Consider the following 19,341-nt stretch of genomic DNA (forward strand, 5'->3'; position numbering starts at 1 on the left):
TGGCAGGAAAAAATACTATTTTATGCCCAGTGATTCTCAAGCAGTCATTAGTCAAATCTTAGCATTTCCTGATATGGTGAGTAGAGTGTTCTAAAAGACAAATTGAAGAGACTGGAAAAGCGGAGAATTAAAGAAAAAAAAAAGTCGTCCTCTGGTTTAATATATTTCTTCAACATTAAATGATCCAGTGACAGTTGTCAGTATTCCCACTGCTGCACAGCAACAACAACTGTTGATCATTCATTCAGCAAATTTTATTTTTCAAATTGTTAACAAATACAGTTTAAAACATTAATTAGTCATTGTCAATTTGTGATTTGTCCTGTTCTCATTGTGTGACGAATTATGATGGCTGTTTGGTAGCCGTCTGCATACAATGCATACTCTCTCTCTCTCTTCATGTGTGTGTGTTTCTCTGGTGAATTTCGACAACAGTTTTATGTTAACATACAATCCTTAATATGTTTTATGTGTGTTTGTGTGTGGGGGAGGGGGGGAGGGGGGGGCACCATAGAGAGTGTTTGCCCAGGGCGCCAAACAGGCTAGGACCGCCACTGACCATCACGTTAATCTAGCTAAGTGTAAACAGCAGTAAATACTAAATATTGAATGTTCTTGTGTAGCAAGCAGGACCGACAGCGCACAATGTGCTTGGAAATAGCACCAATAAAGGTGTAGTTTATGTCTATGAACAGTGACAGTGACTTCCTGACAAATAGACCACAGTCTGTCAGACCCGCCCCCCACCGGTCCAGCACCATCACACTCAGCACCGGGTCTCCACAAGGATGTGTTTTGAGTCCCCTCCTGTTTACGCTCTACACATCCGACTGCTCCCCTACCCATCTCTCAAACACCATCATAAAGTTCGCGGATGACACCACAGTGGTTGGACTCATCTCAAGGGGGGATGAGTCGGACTACAGAGATGAGGTCAACAGACTGACTGAGTGGTGTTCAGTTAACAACCTCCAACTGAACACCACGAAAACTAAAGAACTTATCTTGGACTTCAGGAAGGGCAGAGCAGACCCGGCCCCACTTTACATTCACGGGAGCTGTGTGGAGAGGGTACACTCCATGAGGTTTCTGGGTGTGCAGATATCTGATGACCTCTCCTGGACTGCAAATACTACAGCGGTGGTTAAAAAGGCCCAGCAGCGTCTCCACTTTCTGAGAGTGCTCAGGAGGAACAACCTGGAGGAGAGGCTGCTGGTGACATTTTACAGAGCCACCATAGAGAGCATCCTAACGTACGGCGTAACAACATGGTATGCAGGGTGCTCAGCTGTGGACAGGAAAGTACTGCAGAGGGTCATCAACACAGCCCAGAAGATCACTGGCTGCTCTCTGCCCAGCCTGGAGGTCACTGCAAACTCTCGGTACCTCAGCAGAGCTGGTAATATCATCAAGGACCACTCTCACCCCAGCAACCAACTGTTTGAACTATTACCGTCAGGCCGACGGTACAGGTCACATAAAACCAGGACAAACAGATTCGGGGTTGACTTCTTTCCCAGAGCTATCACCGTAGTAAATAAGCACAAAAACAATTGAACCTATTCCATACCGTCACTGTCATTATATTATGCTGCTATTCATACTGTCATTATATTATGCTGCTATTCATACTGTCATTATATTATGCTGCTATTCATACTGTCATTATATTAATGCTGCTATCCTGTATATATTGTACATACTATTGTTTGAGTACTTATGATTGGTTTTTTTTGTACTTTTTATATCTTACATTTATATTTATTATTGAAACTTGCACCAAGGGAGTGGCACTCCAATTTCGTTGTACTCTGTACAATGACAATAAAGGCTATTCTATTCTATTCTATTCTATTCTATTCTACAGCTGCTGGATGGGATTAGCATGTCATAGCTATCTACCAAACTGCTAATTGGGGGATTTCAGGCCATCTATGGATCATTTTTGCTAACTGTTTATTCAGCTTAGGCTCAAAGAGCTGCAGCCTGTGCCCTAGCTGTCATAGGGCAAGAGGCGTGGTCCACCTGCACAGGTGAGCAGTCCATCACAGGGCCAACAGAGAGAGACAGAGAAGCACTCTCTCACATCCACACCTACAGCCAATTTAGAAGCACCAATGAACCTAAGCAGCATTTCATTGGACTGTGGGAGAACATCCAACCTCCACAGAAAGGCCAACAAGCTTCAACCTACAACCTTCTTGCTTTAAGGCACTAGTGCGAACCACTTTTCCCCATTTCAGCCCAAATCCTGCATCTTCCTGTTTCTGACTCCAGGCCAGCTCCACTAACACTTTCTCATCAGACACTGCCACCTAGTGGAGGAAGTCTTAGTTCCATTTGAAGCTTCAGATTACAGTTAGTTCCTTTACAAAGAGGTGGAGGTGGTGGGGCCACAGCACCATCATCACTGAGTGCCATAGGACACTTAACCTTTGTTTCCATATGCTGGGAACTTCCTGTTGTTCCAAGGAGGACTGGAAAATGTGTGAAAATCTCCCAGTCAGTTCCTCACAGCACACTTCAATCATTTCCCTCCCACAGCATCAGGACCAGGGCTTTTTCTCTCTTTGGTCCCACTAAGAGATTTCCACACAAACACCTCATCAGTGGGACTCTCAGAGCTACCAGCCCTTTGCTACAATCACAAAGCTCTTCATTGAAATCAATGATATCAAAGCTGGAATCAAATGAGTCCAAGTCTTCTGCTGATTCAGCATCACATTCATCTTTGCTCCTTGTTCTGCATCCCCACCATGGACTTCATTCCTTTCCAAGCCAGCCTTGAGTGTCCTTTATTCAGCTCATCCTCTGCTTTACTTTTACACCTGATTTTAGCTGCTTTATCTCTCTTTCAACAAGTTTCTGTGCCTCAATCTTTTTCTTTTCTCCCTCATAACAAGACAGCTTCTTCTGCCTGAGAACATGTTGGAGTGATTTACTAATCCAGGGCTGCTTATTGGGGAAAATACTTCCTGTTTTCAAAGTACTCCCCATTTTTCCCAGAAAGAAATGTAAGTAGAAATCGATGATCTAAGTGAGAACATGAGCCTTTATAAAGTCCCAGTGGGTGCAGTCAAAGCAGTCCCTCAGTCCCAGTATAGAGTCTTTGGTCCAGACTGGAACAACTGTGTGCCCAGTTTGAGCTCTCTTCAGTGCTGTGACCTGACAGACCCAGAGGGGCCATCACATCACATTTAGAAGCTCCCCTAATGGAGCCACAACACATGTCCAACACTTAGTCTGTCTTGTTGGACCAACTGGAAGAAATGATTCAAGGACTTAGTCACAGAACAGAGATTCAAATCTCCAAAATCCAACTGGCTGCATCAGGACATATAGTCTGAAACTCTGCACAGTTTCCTGTTTGAAGCTGCTTCCTGTTGGCTTCAGCTGTTTGGAGTTTCCATTTTCTAAACTTCTACATTCTGAACCTTCTTCAGCTCTGAACAGATGATGAAACACTGAATGATTTCAAGCTCACACTTTGTCTAATAAACTTACATCTTTCATTCTTTATACAGATTTAGTCGCTGTGGTTTGTCAGAGATCAGCTGTGATTATCTGGCAGCAGCACTGAAGTCCAACCCCTCCCATCTGAGACAGCTGGACCTGTGGGACAACAACCTGAAGGATCCAGATGTGAAGCAGCTGTCTGATCTTCAGAGTCCAGACTACAGACTGGAGACTCTGAGGTCAGTAGAGTGATGGAGTGAGTGGGTGGTGCTGTCAGCAGTATTGTACTAAACACAGTCAGTATGAAACAAAGATCCAGTGTTTCCTGTAAAGCTGCCGCTTCTCAGTGAAGCTGTGAGAGGAGAATGGTGACAGGCTTCAGGATTGGACACAAACACTTCCTGTTTCTGACCTTTATGGTCACCATAGTAATGGCTGACACGCTCTGATCAAACACTGTCAACAGCCAATCAGCTCTCTGAACAAAGCAGCACGCAGACCAATGACTGCATTCATTTCCAAGTTTAAAGCAGTGAAGAACACAGTCTGTAGGTGAGGAAGAATTTAGTGAGAGCAGATGTTTGGATGGAATTCCTCCAGTTAACAGCTGGAACTGTCCATCTGGATTGTTGGGCTTGTTGTTGGGGTTCCTACAGAGCTCAGAGTGGACACACCAAGGTTCTTCTAATGAATGAAAGTCCAAACTCAAACTAGGAGGGAAAAACATTTTCATCAACTTCAATAAAAATCCAAAGATTAGAAAAAGTGAAGCAACAATGAGTCCTAGTACAGTCCCAGCACTGAAGTCCCTGCTGCTCTTTATACTGGATGTGCTGCATCACTGACTGACAGCTGATGAAGAGTCTCTGGAAACACTCGTTTATCTCCTCTGCTCTTCCTTCTTCTCTCTGCAGGTGGAGGATATGATGGTAAACAGGACGGTGTGTGTGCTGAGAGAGGAGGAGCTGTGTCCTGATGATCCAGAGAGGTTGAAGCAGCAGCAGCTTGTGTGTAGAGACGCTCTGACTGGGCCATGTTACTGGGAGGTGGAGAGGAGAGCTTCATCCAGCAGTGACTGACAGAGGAATGAGAAGAAGTGCAGATGACTCTCAGTGCTGCAGAGTGAACTGCTCTGAGAACAGCTCCACTGTCAGACACAATGTAGAGTCCAGCATCATCCCTGTGTGTCCCTCTGGATCTGACAGAGGATCATCAGTGCATCTGGACTGCTCTGCTGCTGCGCTGTCCTTCTACAGTCTCTGCACAGTCTCTGTCTGACTCTGGCTTCAGACCCTCCTGGATCAAACTCACCTGGAAAGACTTTCAAACATCATTCAATAGATTTGAATACAGAATATATTTGATATATACTGTAGATGTACTGTAGAGTTGCAGTTTGTCACTTGTAAATACAGTCTGTGAGCAGCTATGAGCTGAAAGATCTTTCTAGAAACACGAAATGTTTTCACTCTTCTGTTGCTTTTTCAGTTCATTTTATTAGATAGTTAAGTTTGAAACAATAAGTAGTTGAAATATTAAGAAATAATACATAAGAAATAAATAGTAATCCATGTTTGTTGATTAGATTTATATGTTTAAATGTGTTATTTGTGCTAATTGTGCAATTATAGAGGAACCTTTTCTAAAGTTGTGTTGTGGCTAAGAGGGCATTTTTTGGCTGTCACACTCAGCAAGCTAATTAAGAGACGAGCCACGAGGTTTGCACGTCTGCAGAAAGATAAATAAAGAGTGCCTTTTCTGGACATCCCCACCGAGTAAAAATGAAAGTTTATTCCCTTTGAGTGAGGCCAATGAGGTAAATGTTTTGTTTATTATCGTTGTATGTAAATGCACGAGTTTTGCATGGTATTCAAGTGCAATAGCCGCAGTGTGAAGTGTAATGTGTACTTTATTGTGTACTTTGTTGGAATGTTTCGTTGTATATAATGCTTAAGGACTTTAGTAAGAATATTCATTTAAGTTTGTATTTCCTTTTAGTTCTGACGGCATTGTATCGGCTGTGGTTGGACATCATTACATGTTAAGACGTGGAAGAATCCTCCTGTCCGAAATAAATGTCAGTTTAAACACAAAGAACAAGTTGAGCTTTATTAAGACTCGAGGGGAGTAACAATGATCATTGTTCTGACAGCATTTTGAGTGGGAACAGTTCAAAGTTATTTACTGATTGAAACGAGCTGAATGTTTCTGTGCACGATGAAGAAGATCAGCAGCAGCAGCTCAGCTGATCAATGAGTTGACATCTATCAGTCGTTTCATGAGATGAAGTCATCAGCAGACATTTGTTCTAACTATGTGATGAATGTCAGAACGTCAGGGCTCTGCTTTAGTCACTACTTGATGATCATTGGCTCATTGTTGAATCCAGTGGCCCAGTCTGACCTCTGAGGAGGAAACACATGTTTACTGAGTGAATCGCTGCCATTAGGAACTAGTTTTTCATATCACAGCCTAGAAATCACACAGGACCATTTCTGCAAGTGAAAAGTCGTGATTGGAGGAAAATAATTGTATCGTTTGTGCAACTGTTGTTTGTAAATTAAGAATTGTCCCAACTACATGTGCTGCTGACCTTTGACCTTTTCTTTAGGTGCACAGAGGCCAGAGGAGTCTGTGGAAACATCCAGAACTGAGGCAGTGCTACAGATGTCTTCAAATAAAGTGGTGTATTATCCATGGATGCGTTCCATTCCTGTTCAGACCTGCTCGCTGTCAATGGGCTTCATTCCCAGTGTTGGGGAGTAACGGAGTACATGTACCGCCGTTACATATTTAAAATACAAATATTTTTGTTGTTGTTGTTGTTGTGCTAAGCTAACAGGCAGAATGCTACAGGCATAGCCCTAACGAATGTAGCCTCATGGGCAGTGTAGTCCGTGCTGCAGGGAGAATGGACTGCCATACCCGTCTGTGAGCGCGAGGAGGGAGAAAAAGGAGAGTGGAAAACTACGAGTTGTCATCGAGCAGAAACGGGAGCTGGAAGCATGTAAATATAATAATAACCACTGCAGCCAAGAAGAGTGCCTGACGAGCCCAGTTGTAATGAGCTATTAAGACTCGACTGTACGCTGTGTTCGTGTTTTCCTCCGAAACAATAAGCTCCGTTGGAGCAGCCTTTCAACGCCTCTCTCTGTCTCTCGCTAGCAAACTTGACCCAGTCAACAAAGTAATTTTTCGGCTCCGAGCCCGACACGGACCCCGACGTATTAGCCAGAGGTCCCTTTACTACGGTTCGGAGCTGCGGAGCTTCAGTAATAGTAATAAATCACATTCATGTAGTTGTAAACAGCATGATAATATATTAAGTAATCCAAAGTATTCAGAATACGTTACTCTCATTGAGTAACGTAACGGAATACGTTACAAAATACATTTTGGGGCATGTATTCTGTAATCTCTAGTGGAATACATTTTAAAAGTAACCTTCCCAACACTGTTCATTCCATTTCAGACTGCCGGTGGTCGGCTGGAATCCAAACTCAACATGGCTCCTGTGTTAGAAGAGCCTCTGATTTTAAAATATGCACATTTAATAGTTTCTTTCCAACACTATGGAGCTACCAGCCCAGTATATGTAGCCCACAGTAGATGGAGTTATCAAGCTGCACTGACAAACATCATGACTCATGTAATCTCTACATGTGGACCTTTCACAGATGGATCCAAGTGCAGATTCAACTCTGCATTACATTTGACTTCAGCTGTTACACACTTTCATTTTCTAGCTGTGTCACTTCCTGCTTTTTGGATCAGATAGTTTATCCATGTCCGCAAATGTTTGGCTGCATATTTTTATCATCTATATTTTCCAGTCTTCATACAGCCGATATTTCATGTGAACTCCAATATGCCACCTGCCATCACGTTTTCAGGGTTCATTCAGTGTTGGAAATGTAGGACAAACAGCAGCACATGTTCTCTAAATGTTTGCAGTAATTTTTAAATGAAGCTGATACTACATGAGACATTTTCCACATTTATTGTCTTTGAACAGAGAATAATAAAGCCATCAAACATATACAGGTTTGTGCAAATACAAATGCCTGTGGTGCATTTGATGACCTGCAGAGGAGAACAAGTCGGGCTTTTCAGCCCTAACACAACCTCTTTGTTCTCAATACTACAAAACCTTAAAAGGCTGATATGCAAGTTTGCATGAATCACCAACACAGTTGTATTTTTTCTACTATAGTTATATTTAAGGTGATCAAATATCTGCTGACTGATTAGATCCACTATCTATTACAGATGAACTGGATATCACAGCGCATGCTGTTAATCCGTCATATCAAACTAAACAGTGTTGCTGGTGTAAATATCCTCCAATAAAGTCAGATTGTTGTGATTATGCTTCATTTTTATGTACTGGGGTATCAATGACCCCCACGCTGCCGCAGCAGCGCCTGTGCGTGGCCCCCAAGTGCTACGTTTTCTTTCCCGATCCCCTGACGAACCCATTAGAATCGCTCTGGGGCACTCTTCGACCCCAAATGATCGTTCTGTTTTTTTCATTCTCATTCACCTGTATCTACTGAGGGTGGGGTACTTTGGGACCCCCGGGGTCTGGGGCTGCCCCGAAGGGGAGCAGGGGGCATATAAGTCTGTGGACGGACCTGCGCTAGGTTCTTCGGATCACAATGTTATTCATCTCCTCCTTGCTTACAGATCTGTGATTAGGAGGGAGAAGGCCTGTGTGAAGCGGACTAATGTCTGGACAAAAGACAGTTGTGTTGCCCTTCAGGGGTGTTTTGATTGCACTGATTGGTCCTTGTTTCAAGAGAGCACTTCTGATTTGGATGAACTCACTGATGTGGTGTGTAGCAAAGACTCTGTGATTCCAGTCAGAGAATTTAAGACTTTCCCTAATAACAAACCGTGGCTCTCTAAAGATATTAAGGATCTGATACTTAAAAGGAAACTTGCTTTTAACGAGGGAGACGTTCCCACTATGAGAATATTGAGGAAGGAGGTGAGGGCTGCACCCTCTGTCAGAGTCAAAGTCTTTAGGTCTGTAAGGGATATAATACTCTTCATCTTTGCCTGACTGCCTCTTTTTCTTGGTCTTTGGTCGCTCTTCGCCATCTTCCTGCTGACCTCTTCTTTTACCACCTACCATCTCTGAAAACACCCCCTGGTGGAAATAGAACGAATTACATGGTATAAAGTGACAAAACATGATACAGAGATCCTACTATCTTCCTCTTCTAGTTTGTATACAACATCATCTACATCAAAACTGCACTTTATTTTGCTTCTTCTTTATCAGACAGCACAAACAACTTTCTCATTTTGACTCAAATATTGGTTTTGAATGAAAATTATGCAACAATCCTGGGTGTTTATTCAACTTGTGAGCAGGTTTTCTAATCCACCGTACTATTATTATTGACACTAGTACATGTTCGTGCTGCTGGCAAACTAATAAACTCAAGAGCATATAGCAAAGCAAAAAAGTGAAAAGTAGGTCTTGCCTACATAAATAAACATAAGACAGTTGTGAGACTTTGACATAGTAACATGTGCAGTAATATTTACACCTGTGATGACATCTCACAAGCATTAGCCTTATTTTGAAACCAAGATTGTTTACACAGAGTTTGTAATTGCAGAGAAATGCTCCATTTATTTTGGTCATTTCATTTTTGAGCAGGAAGCTCACCTTTTTTGTTATAGCCTTTAGCTGAATAGAGAGTTTTCCAATTAAATACATATTCTTTAAATAATGTTCCCTCTTATAAGAAGTAGGATAATTAAATTAAAAAAAAAAAAAAAACGTATTATACCTCTATCACTTAGAAAAAAACCCTGTTTTTTTTCTGTTGTCTGTTATATAACGTTAGTGATGCTCGTTTCAATTCATTTCTTAATCAGCTAAACAAGTCAGTTAAGAAACAGTCAAATATTAAGTTAAATTTGAAAACGGTTTAAAAAAAAACATCCCCATTCCAAAATGTCACATGACAATCTCATTGGCTCACGGAGTTATGATGTCACTACACTTTGATCTTTTGAAGTTTTTCCTTAAACAGGGGTGAGAAACAGCAGTTTTTTAGTTCGTGTCTTCGCAGCATTTGTGTTTGCAGCCTTCACACGTTCACCACAGAAACTTTTGGAAACCTTTGCAGAGTTGTCGTGTACAACCTTCAACATGTATCCAACAAGACACCAACTGTTGGGGGAAAGCTCTACAAAAACCCAGGAGAAATAAAGACACAATGAGACAAAGTTACTTTTTATGCTTTAACGTGCACACGGGTAAGCTGTTAAGAACAACTCACACCCATGAACAGAGGCTTGGCATTTTTATAGGCACAAATCACAGAGACGGTGAGAACAGGATAAGAAAATAATAAACAGATAAAATAAACAACTCCATATGTGGCGCTAGTCTCGTCAGCAGAGAGCTGGGAGAAAGATAAAATAATCTAAAACAATATGTCCCAAAACAATATGTCTTCGCTGGGAAAGTCTAAAAGGATAATTCTAAACTAATCTAACCATAGACAAAGGGCATCTTTGTACATTTAAAAGAAGGTAAAGAAACATAGAATCATTTTCCACTAACATATTCCCTCCTGTTTTAACTTATTTTAAATGTATACAACAATTGTCTGTAAAGGTTATTTATTAAGTATCTTTAGCAATTTTTTAATTGTCAAAATGTCAGCATAGCATAAATGTAAATCATGTGGTCTAAAGAATGAAACAAATAAAATAATAAAAAGAACAAAGAAAAGTATAGTAAATAAAATAGCAACAGGAATAATCAAGAGAAAACAATAAAACTAAAACTACAAAAAATAAAAGGATAAAACCTTATATTGTACCTGCATAAACTACTAATGTGTTAATCAGTGCATGATCACTTGACAAGTCATTTTTAATCACCACGTCATTTATTAGCAGCTATTACAAGTTGTCCTCTAACAGAATTGCAACGGGATGCTGTTCTTTTTGAGACACGGCAACATAAGCAGTCATTGTAGGTGTGTGGTCAGTGACATATTTTTGCAGAACAGTCAAATTCTGCAAAACTTAATAAATGTCTCCTCCAGCTTCGTATCCATCAGGGATAAAAGTGCAACATGTCTCCCCGATCAGCTTACAAACTCCTCCTTGTGATGCTGTTAGCAGGTCTAGTGTCAGTCTGTTCTGCAGCACCATCATTCTGATGGCCTTCTGTTCTCCTGCTAAGGCCGTTCCCAGGGTCTTAGTTAAGTTGATGTGTCGTAGCAGAGCATATCGGTTGATTTCCACGTGATCCCGCACCTCGGCAACTCCAATGCCGGGGATCAAGCTCTGTAAGAATTTCACTCCTCCTCAGATGTGAAACTCTGGTTCCTTTACTGCTTGGTGCCGTCCGTGCACATCCTGTCTGGTACTGAGTCTTTGTTTGTAGTGGCATCCGGTAGATAGGTGAGTAGGCAGCTCCCCCACTGCCCGCGATCCATTGTTCATCACACATACTGGCAGTTGTGCTGCGTGCAGTTTGTTCAGTAGAATTACATCAGGCAGTGGGTCTGAGACTTGGGGCCAGGTCAGTAGCTAGGTCTGTCCGGAACAGTTCACATTTGTGGGTCATGATGACCTCCAGGTTGCTTTTGCTGGGATGCTGTAGTTGGCCTTGGACCAAAGAGTACCGTAGCCTGGATGTGTTGCCAGGCCCAACAGGCACCAACTGCGATCTTCAGGTATGCTGTACGGCCACAGGCCAAACGTCTGTGAGGATAGGGGCATATGGGTACATGCAAAGCAGTCAGTTTTATTATTCAGGTGAGCTGTAGTGTTCATAAACTGCCACCAGAAATTAGTGGCGTAGCCATGGGGAAACTTGGTGTACTTTCCTTTGTCATACAGTGTCTGCCTTTTCTTCATATAGCGTGACTTGTTGTCCCTCACGGAAGCAAAGATGAGGAGCCCGGTCAGGGTCAGGGCCGCTGCAGCTATTAGGAGCCACCACCTCATGACAACAGGACACACCCTCCTGTCGTGAGTAGACCCCCCGGCCAGGAAGGCTGACCCCTCCACCGGGCGAGATCACAACGATTGGGCGAGCCTGTGTCGGCTGAGTTTAGATGGCTTCACTTACTCGCCTGCAGTGACTCTGATGGATCCAGGATGGTCGTTCCGCAATTTTGCAAGCGGTGGGCGTGGTGAGGAGAACCCGATGTGGTCCCTCCCACCTGGGTGTGCTCCAGTTTTTCCTTTGGAGCACCTTGATCAGAACCCAGACACTGGGCTGTAATCTGCAAGACACTTGATAGACATCATTACATTCTTCGTTATTTACAATCATCTCTTTATTTTCCTACAACTTAGACATACATTTTGCTACTGAAATTGTATCTGCCTTTTTCACTGGGTAGATTTCCGGCCACTTTGAGAACACGTCTATGACCACTAGGGCGTATTTCGACCCTTGGCATTCATTTAGCTCAATAAAGTCCATATGAATTGTGTGAAAAGGATAAGGTGGTGTGGGAAAACGGCCTCTTTTTGGTCTCAGGTTCCCCTGAGCATTCTATTTTTGACACGCCATGCATGTTCTGACAAATTGTTTTGCTGAAGTTCCAAAATTTACAGTGTAGAAATGAGAGTTGACAATACAGGTCATTGCCCCCGTTGACAAATGCGTACAGCCATGAGTCACTAACGCCGCCATTTTGTGGAGGGATTTTGGCAACACTGGCTTGCCATAACACATCATTAAGTCGTTTGTCAGAACTGCACCGTTTTAGCCATTTTGCCTGCTCGGCTGTGCTTGCTGCTTTTTGTTCATTTTTCAACACATCCAGTGGAATCTGATGTGTGTCTACTGCCATCAATGTGATGTTTGTCGTTTGTGCCGCCTGTTTTGCTGCTCTGTCAGCAAAGTTATTGCCTGTAGTAATGAAAGAGCCATCAGTTTTGTGTGCTGCACATTTACACAATGCGAGTTGTTGTGGTAAATGTATTACAGTCAGTAGGCGTTGTAGCAGGCTGGCATGCTGAACCGGTGGATGTGGTTGATGTAATCATTCCTCTGTTTTGCCAAATATTCTGCAAAATGATGCACAGCAGAGAAAACATACTGGCTGTCTGTATAAATGTTTATTTGTTTATCTTTGTGTATTTCACATGCGCGAATCACAGCTATCAGCTCAGCGCTCTGTGCAGAATATGAAGAAGAAAGTGGTTTTGCTTCTATTATCCTACTATCTGTGGTTACTGCGTAACCTACACAATTTCGGCCTGTGCTGTAAGGTCAAATAAGTTCTTAAGTGGCTGCCTCAAAACTGTTTTGCATTATTTCTCTGTGGCCTACTCCTACAATCTCGTGTGAAGTGACCTTCCTCTCCACGGTTCTAGCAGGCGTTGTCTCTATGTTATCTGCTGTTTCTGCGTGACTGTCTGCAGCCTTGGTGTTTGTGACTTTGCTCGCCTCTCTGTTCCTGATAGCCACCTGCGGATTAGTGTTTTAGTCTATTGTCAACACGTCAGCCTTATTTTTAAGTTACAGAATGCTTCTTCTTGTTTTTGTCTTGGTTTGGGAGAATAGATGCAACACTACATTTTCACTTAAGGCAGTTTGAAATAATTTCTAGTTTTCAAACAAATCATGGATCTCACACATTTCAAACTTTCAAGTTGTTTCCCATTTATACATATATATATATATATATATATATATTTAACTTTGCATTGCTCATAGCTCATAGCTCTAAACCTAGGCATTTTTCAATCATATGCCTAATCACCATGTGTCACTGTGATTCTCAAGTATTGTCACAAGTTCGTTTAAATTCGTTTCCAAAACCAACAAAATAATCAAACAAAAACATAAACGTGTCAGGACACAAAAGAAAAAAGAAAAATGCTGCCACCCGAACAAGGCAGAAGTCTGCATATGTTGGCTTTTAATAGCATGCAGCTTCTGCTCTAAAAGAAACAAATAAATAAAAATAAAAGAAAATGTGTAACATGCTCATCAGCTTAGCAGTGTCTACATATTTAATTCAGCTTCTCAATCCTGTAGTTTTAGCTGTTGTCTACAGGGTTTTGCTTATTGGTTGTTATTATAGGTGTGCTCTATATCTCAGCAATGTGTCATGCTAGAATGATAGCTGTGAAGCTGGTCAAGTGCCTCTATGCACTTCATTAGTTAGTTATTCTCTGTATTGTCTTCATCTCACATGTCATTACACTGAGTTTCAGCAAACCTTAAGCTTGATGCAGACTACTGCTTAACAATTATCCACCTCACATCATAACCGACTAAGGTGCCTCTTCATATTAACATTATGTCATTGTTAATATTATCCTCTTTGTCTTATATAACAGCAATAGCATATTATAATATTTTATTAGTGTGTACCACTATACTACTACTGAGCCAATTTGATAGTTAGGATCATCTTATTTAGCAAACAGATAATTTAGAATTCATCCAATCTGCGGTCACATTTGTTCTCTCTGTTGCATGGCGGACCAGGCATTTCTATTATAATATATTATTTATATTTTATTTTGTATCCATCAAGGGCTTCAGATGACCTGCAGTATCATCCTTTTCCCAAGGTGGAGACAGTTACCTTTTCACACACTGTCCTTGGCTGAACAGTGACACAGCCTTAATATACTTTATTTATGTTATTAAAATATTTTCGTGTGAATTATTTGCTTTATATCCATTTTATACATTGTGGGCATGGTCATCATGCCAACTGTGTTTCATTGATAATATCACTTTACAGGTTGTTATCCTTGCTATTATTAATTTCAAATACTCTAAAGATAATTTCTACTGTAATTTTCCCTTTGTTTATCTTTATTTCGTACTTTTTATATTTATATCTACTCAGTGGGGTCTGTTTTCAACCCTTTGGCAAAAAGATTACGCCGCTTCTCCTTCCTGTCGTGGCCGGCCAAATGACCTCTTAGCCATCCAAAGGGCATTACATGACAGTAAGAAGGAAAACTACCATCTCCAGAATAAAATTCAACAGATTGAAGATGAGAAACTTCAACTGGAGGAGAAGTGTAGACAGATGGAAGTGAAATATAAAAACCTGGAAGAAAGACAACAACGCCAGCCCGACATAAATATTATTAATGACGGTTGGGGAATCAAGTTTGGACAAGCCCGAGACCAGATTGTCTTCCTAATTAAGGAAGACAAGCAAAAGAGCGCGGAACTAAAGGAGATGTCCAACCAGCTTAAAGACAGCAAAGCTACGGTTGAGAAGACAGAATGGGATCTCCAATATATGGACCAAAAGAATCGGCTGCTCCAAACAAACTTCGATGAAGCTGTGAAAAAAAATAAAGAAATCCTCCAACAGAAGGAAGAACAGGAGAAAAAGCAAAGAGACATGGAGCACAAACTCAAAGTCACGGAGGAAAAATACACAATGCTGAAAGAAAAGGTGGATGATACTCTGCGCCAAAATAAAGACCTTCTTCAAGAGAAAAAGCAACTAGAAGGGGAAAAAGAAAAACTGGACAAACAATGCTCACACATGCAGAAAAGGATGGATCAAATGGCGAGAAACAACTCCGAGCTCACTAAGGGGATATTGTTGGAATACAACAACTTGAAGCGCAAACACACTGAAATGCAGGCCCAAAAGCAAGAACAAGACAACATACATGGCGACCTGCAGCGTACGCTCCAAGATATCCACAGAAGAAATGAGGAGCTACAAGACATGTACAAAGAAGTACAACAGAGAAACACAGACATGCACAAGGACAAGATAATGCAGGAGGAAACATCCAAAGAGCTCAAGGAAAAGCTTGAAGAAAAACAAGCAACATTGGAAGAGGTGGAGAAAACATGCAAGAAGCTTGAGAAACAAAACGTAGAAACCATCGATGAGTTGAGAACCCTCATCCTGGAAAAAAAAGCTCTTGTAGAAAACTGCATGAAAAAGAAGAACAAACGCTTCCGCTGGCCCTGGAGGAGGAACTCTACTGCTTCCTCACCTGGTGTAGCCTCGTCTTGCTCCACCTCTGTTCACCCCCCCAACCAGTCCCGGCAGTTGACTGTCCCCTCCTGAGCCTGGTTCTGCCGGAGGTTTCTGCCCGTTTAAAGGCAGTTTTTCCTCCCAACTGTCGCCTAGTGCGTGCTCAGAGGGGATTGTTGGGGATTTCTCTCCTCTACCTTGTTTCATTATTTACTTAACTTTTTGTTCTTACTTCATTTTACCTTGTTTCATTATTTACTTGTTAACTCTTTCTTTTTCAACTTATTTATAAAACAATAAACAATTGAATTTATCCTTTGAGTATTTTTCATCTATACCTTTTTCAAACATTCATATCTGTCGTTTATCTTCTTCTTGAAACCTCATAAATGGTGAAGGAAAAATCCAACAGTTCATCTATATATAAAGAAGCACTTAAACTAAAACTGACATAGCTACGTTAATCCTACCGTAAAACAATAAGACGAGGTACGACCTCTCTCATGCTCCTAGGATGTGGGGGTGAACGCCAGAACACCCTGGAATGTTACAGACCTCCTAGGATGAGACATTCTTTCAATATGCCACCAACTATATACTTCTACACACAAATGATTACATGCAGTATTCTACCATATGCAAACTTATATCATTAAAAGACTATACTGACTACTAAGTAAAATTTTCCATTGACATACTTCATCATGAGAAGTATGGCTGCTGTGCCAACCTTGTTGTTGGTCAAAACTCCCTCACTTTCTATCTGCTGGATGAGTGTCCTTATACCAAGGTTCCATTTGAGCTTCTGGCTGGAGAAATAGTTAATAATCCTTCTGCCTTTGGTTATGAGGGCCTGACCTAAGTGCTCACTGATATCGATGCCTGTGAGTTTGTAAAAGTGGTTCGAAAGACCTTTCCGAGTAAACAAGAATGGCCACTGCTCCTGAATTTCAGCTACTGAAGGTGAGGGACAACTGTTGATAAGCTGCCGCTGAGAAATATATGTGAGGCACATGAAGTCATCCACATCAGGTCTCTCCACAGCTCCAGGTCCTTGTGAATTGAAAATTGTTAACAAGATGTGTTTCTTTTCCTCTAAAGAAGTTGGCGTTTCCCCCTCAGGAAGTTCAACTGGCTGCCAATTTATACAACCATAGCTATCAACAAGGCATCTAACTTTTTTAGGTGGGGTTGCACTACTGTTGGGACTGCAGTCTTCCTCATTCCTGGTTCTCTTTGTTTGACGAAGACGATTTGATGCTTCTTAGTAGTGAATAATGTCCACAACCCAGTCTTTCTGACCATACTTCTCCTGTCCTCTGGATGAGCTCTGTCTCCTCTTCTGATTGCATGGTGTTAGATTTAGTGTCTACTTTTGTTTATGTTTTCCGTGTTAATTATCTACCGGACAATGTGAGCCCCAAAACGCTCTTCAATATTATACTGTCAAAGTACATATGTAGTATGGTGAAGAGAACAAAAAAGCTAATCAAGCTAATCAGTGACATATGAGTCTATGAGTGACCTTCAAATCATAGACTCAAGTCTATGATTTATACAGAACCTACACAAACCTCCTTTAAATGCAAGAAGTAGTTTACGTATTTGAATTGGTGTGAGAAAGGGTTTGAGATCTTCTGCCTCCACAAACAAAAGATCACTTTTTTGTTGTACACCAATAACGTCCGTCAGATGTTCTACAATGCAGATTATTTTCTCTCTGTCTAGTGCCGGCAGGAGCCTTGTGAGTTCCTCTTCAATTTCCATCCCTGAAAAAGAATTAAGAGGAAACTGAATGGTGTAGGGAGACAACAAAAAGGCCTGCCATGTTATAAAGTGGTAGTGGGTAATAATCCATCAGACTGTCAGCATTTACACACACACTTCTTTCTGGAGGGCAACGCAAGCAGTGAAGTCCAAGGTCAATGAGAAGTACGGATTGATGCAACTCGAGCACAAAGTACAATCCAGAATCATTAACAAGTATAACAGCTATCTTCCCAAAAACCAAGCCATCATCACTGTCATCTACAATGGAAACATAGCCTTTCACATACTTGGTACCTTTGTGGACAACTGCTGACACATCCAAAGTGGTCTGATTAGTGCAGCCGGCTTTTGCCACAGCTTCTTGAATGACAGCGTTGTAAAGATGATGATTGTAATCACTTGCTTCTCCAATGATTTGAACTGTAGGTGGAAACAATTGGCCCACTGAGAGGTAGGACTGCAGTAACTGATGCCGTTCTCTCAGAGTCTTGCATAAGTTGACGAAGTTGTGCACTGTTCTTGTACATGCTTTGAAATACGAGTGCTTGCTCTCAAACCTAAGGGTCCACAAACGAATGTGTGGTCCAAAGTGAAGGATAAGCTCTGCATAATGTAACAAATAGTGAGTTCATAGTGACTAATAGTGACTTCAGTGCACGGTTGCAGGCATCAGGCATTAATGGTTTCAACTTAGTTTATTTTCTCTAAAACTTCAGTGCACGGTTGCAGGGATCAGCTGACACAGATCGCTGGCACAGGCTGGTTAGTTATTTAATGGTTTCAGCTTAGTTTATTTGATCTAAAACTTCAGTGCACGATTGCAGGGATCAGCTGAAACAGATCGCTGGTTAGCTATTTATTTATTTATGAAACAGATCGCTGGTACAGGCTGGTTAGTTATTTAATGGTTTCAGCCAAGTTTATCTAAAACTTCAGTGCACGGTTGCAGGGATCAGCTGAAACAGATCGCTGGTACAGGCTGGTTAGTTATTTAATGGTTTCAGCCAAGTTTATCTAAAACTTCAGTGCACGGTTGCAGGGATCAGCTGACACAGATCCCTTGCACAGGCTGGTTAATTATTTAATGGTTTCAACTTAGTTTATTTTATCTAAAACTTCAGTGCACGGTCGCAGGGATCCGCTGACACAGATCGCTGGCACAGGCTGGTTAGTTATTTAATGGTTTCAGCTTAGTTTATTTGATCTACAACTTCAGTGCACGGTTGCAGGGATCAGCTGACACAGATCGCTGTCACAGGCTGGTTAGTTATTTAATGGTTTCAGCTTAGTTTATTTGATCTAAAACTTCAGTGCACGGTTGCAGGGATCAGCTGACACAGATCTCTGGCACAGGCTGGTTAGTTATTTAATGGTTTCAGCTTAGTTTATTTTCTCTAAAACTTCAGTGCACGGTCGCAGGGATCACCTGACACAGATCGCTGGTTAGTTATTTAATGGTTTCAGCTTAGTTTATTTGATCTAAAACTTCAGTGCACGGTTGCAGGGATCAGCTGACACAGATCGCTCGCACAGGCTGGTTAGTTATTTAATGGTTTCAGGTTAGTTTATTTGATCTAAGACTTCAGTGCATGGTCGCAAAGATCAGCTGACACAGATCCCTGGCACAGGCTGGTTAGTTATTTAATTGTTTCAGCTTACTTTATTTTCTGTAAAACTTCAGTGCACAGTTGCAGGGATCAGCTAACACAGATCCCTGACACACGCTGGTTAGTTATTTAATGGTTTCAACTTAGTTTATTTTCTCTAAAAAATCAGTGCACGGTTGCAGGGATCAGTTGACAAAGATTCCTGGCACAGGCTGGTTAGTTATTTAATGGTTTCAACTTAGTTTATTTTCTCTAAAACTTCAGTGCACGGTTGCAGGGATCAGCTGACACAGATCGCTGGCACAGGCTGGTTGGTTATTTAGTGGTTTCAGCTTAGTTTATTTGATCTAAAACTTCAGTCCACGTTCGCAGGGATCAGCTGACACAGATCTCTGGCACAGCCTGGTTGGTTATTTAATGGTTTCAGCTTAGTTTATTTGATCTAAAACTTCAGTGCACGGTTGCAGGGATCAGCTGACACAGATCGCTCGCACAGGCTGGTTGGTTATTTAATGGTTTCATGTTAGTTTATTTGATCTAAG

General features: G+C 41.6%; 3 protein-coding genes across 3 annotated transcripts in view; 1 reads left to right on the forward strand and 2 right to left on the reverse strand.

The window, feature by feature from the left end:
* The window catches only part of LOC146676476 (protein NLRC3-like), a 455,324-nt gene that overhangs the window by 150,615 nt on the left and 285,368 nt on the right, over nucleotides 1–19,341 (forward strand). The gene's annotated exons all lie outside the window — the stretch shown is intronic.
* Nucleotides 1–19,341, reverse strand: part of LOC146676478 (uncharacterized) — an 81,950-nt gene that overhangs the window by 10,377 nt on the left and 52,232 nt on the right. Inside the window, exon 2 of the mRNA XM_085400823.1 lies at nucleotides 5,505–5,518. Coding sequence (XP_085256949.1) covers nucleotides 5,505–5,518 — 14 coding nt within the window. The remainder of the gene's footprint in view (nucleotides 1–5,504; nucleotides 5,519–19,341) is intronic.
* LOC146676479 (uncharacterized) lies at nucleotides 16,075–17,719 on the reverse strand. The gene is made up of 3 exons (XM_085400824.1): nucleotides 17,707–17,719; nucleotides 17,487–17,612; nucleotides 16,075–16,685 (listed from the first exon to the last, which is right to left on the reverse strand). Exons 1-3 carry the CDS (start codon nucleotides 17,717–17,719, stop codon nucleotides 16,075–16,077), a joined length of 750 nt encoding a protein of 249 aa, XP_085256950.1.

The sequence above is a fragment of the Rhamphochromis longiceps genome, linkage group LG3 (assembly GCF_057381845.1).
Source record: "Rhamphochromis longiceps isolate RC_006_pf linkage group LG3, R_longiceps_female_GT1.1, whole genome shotgun sequence".
Lineage (NCBI taxonomy): Eukaryota > Metazoa > Chordata > Actinopteri > Cichliformes > Cichlidae > Rhamphochromis > Rhamphochromis longiceps.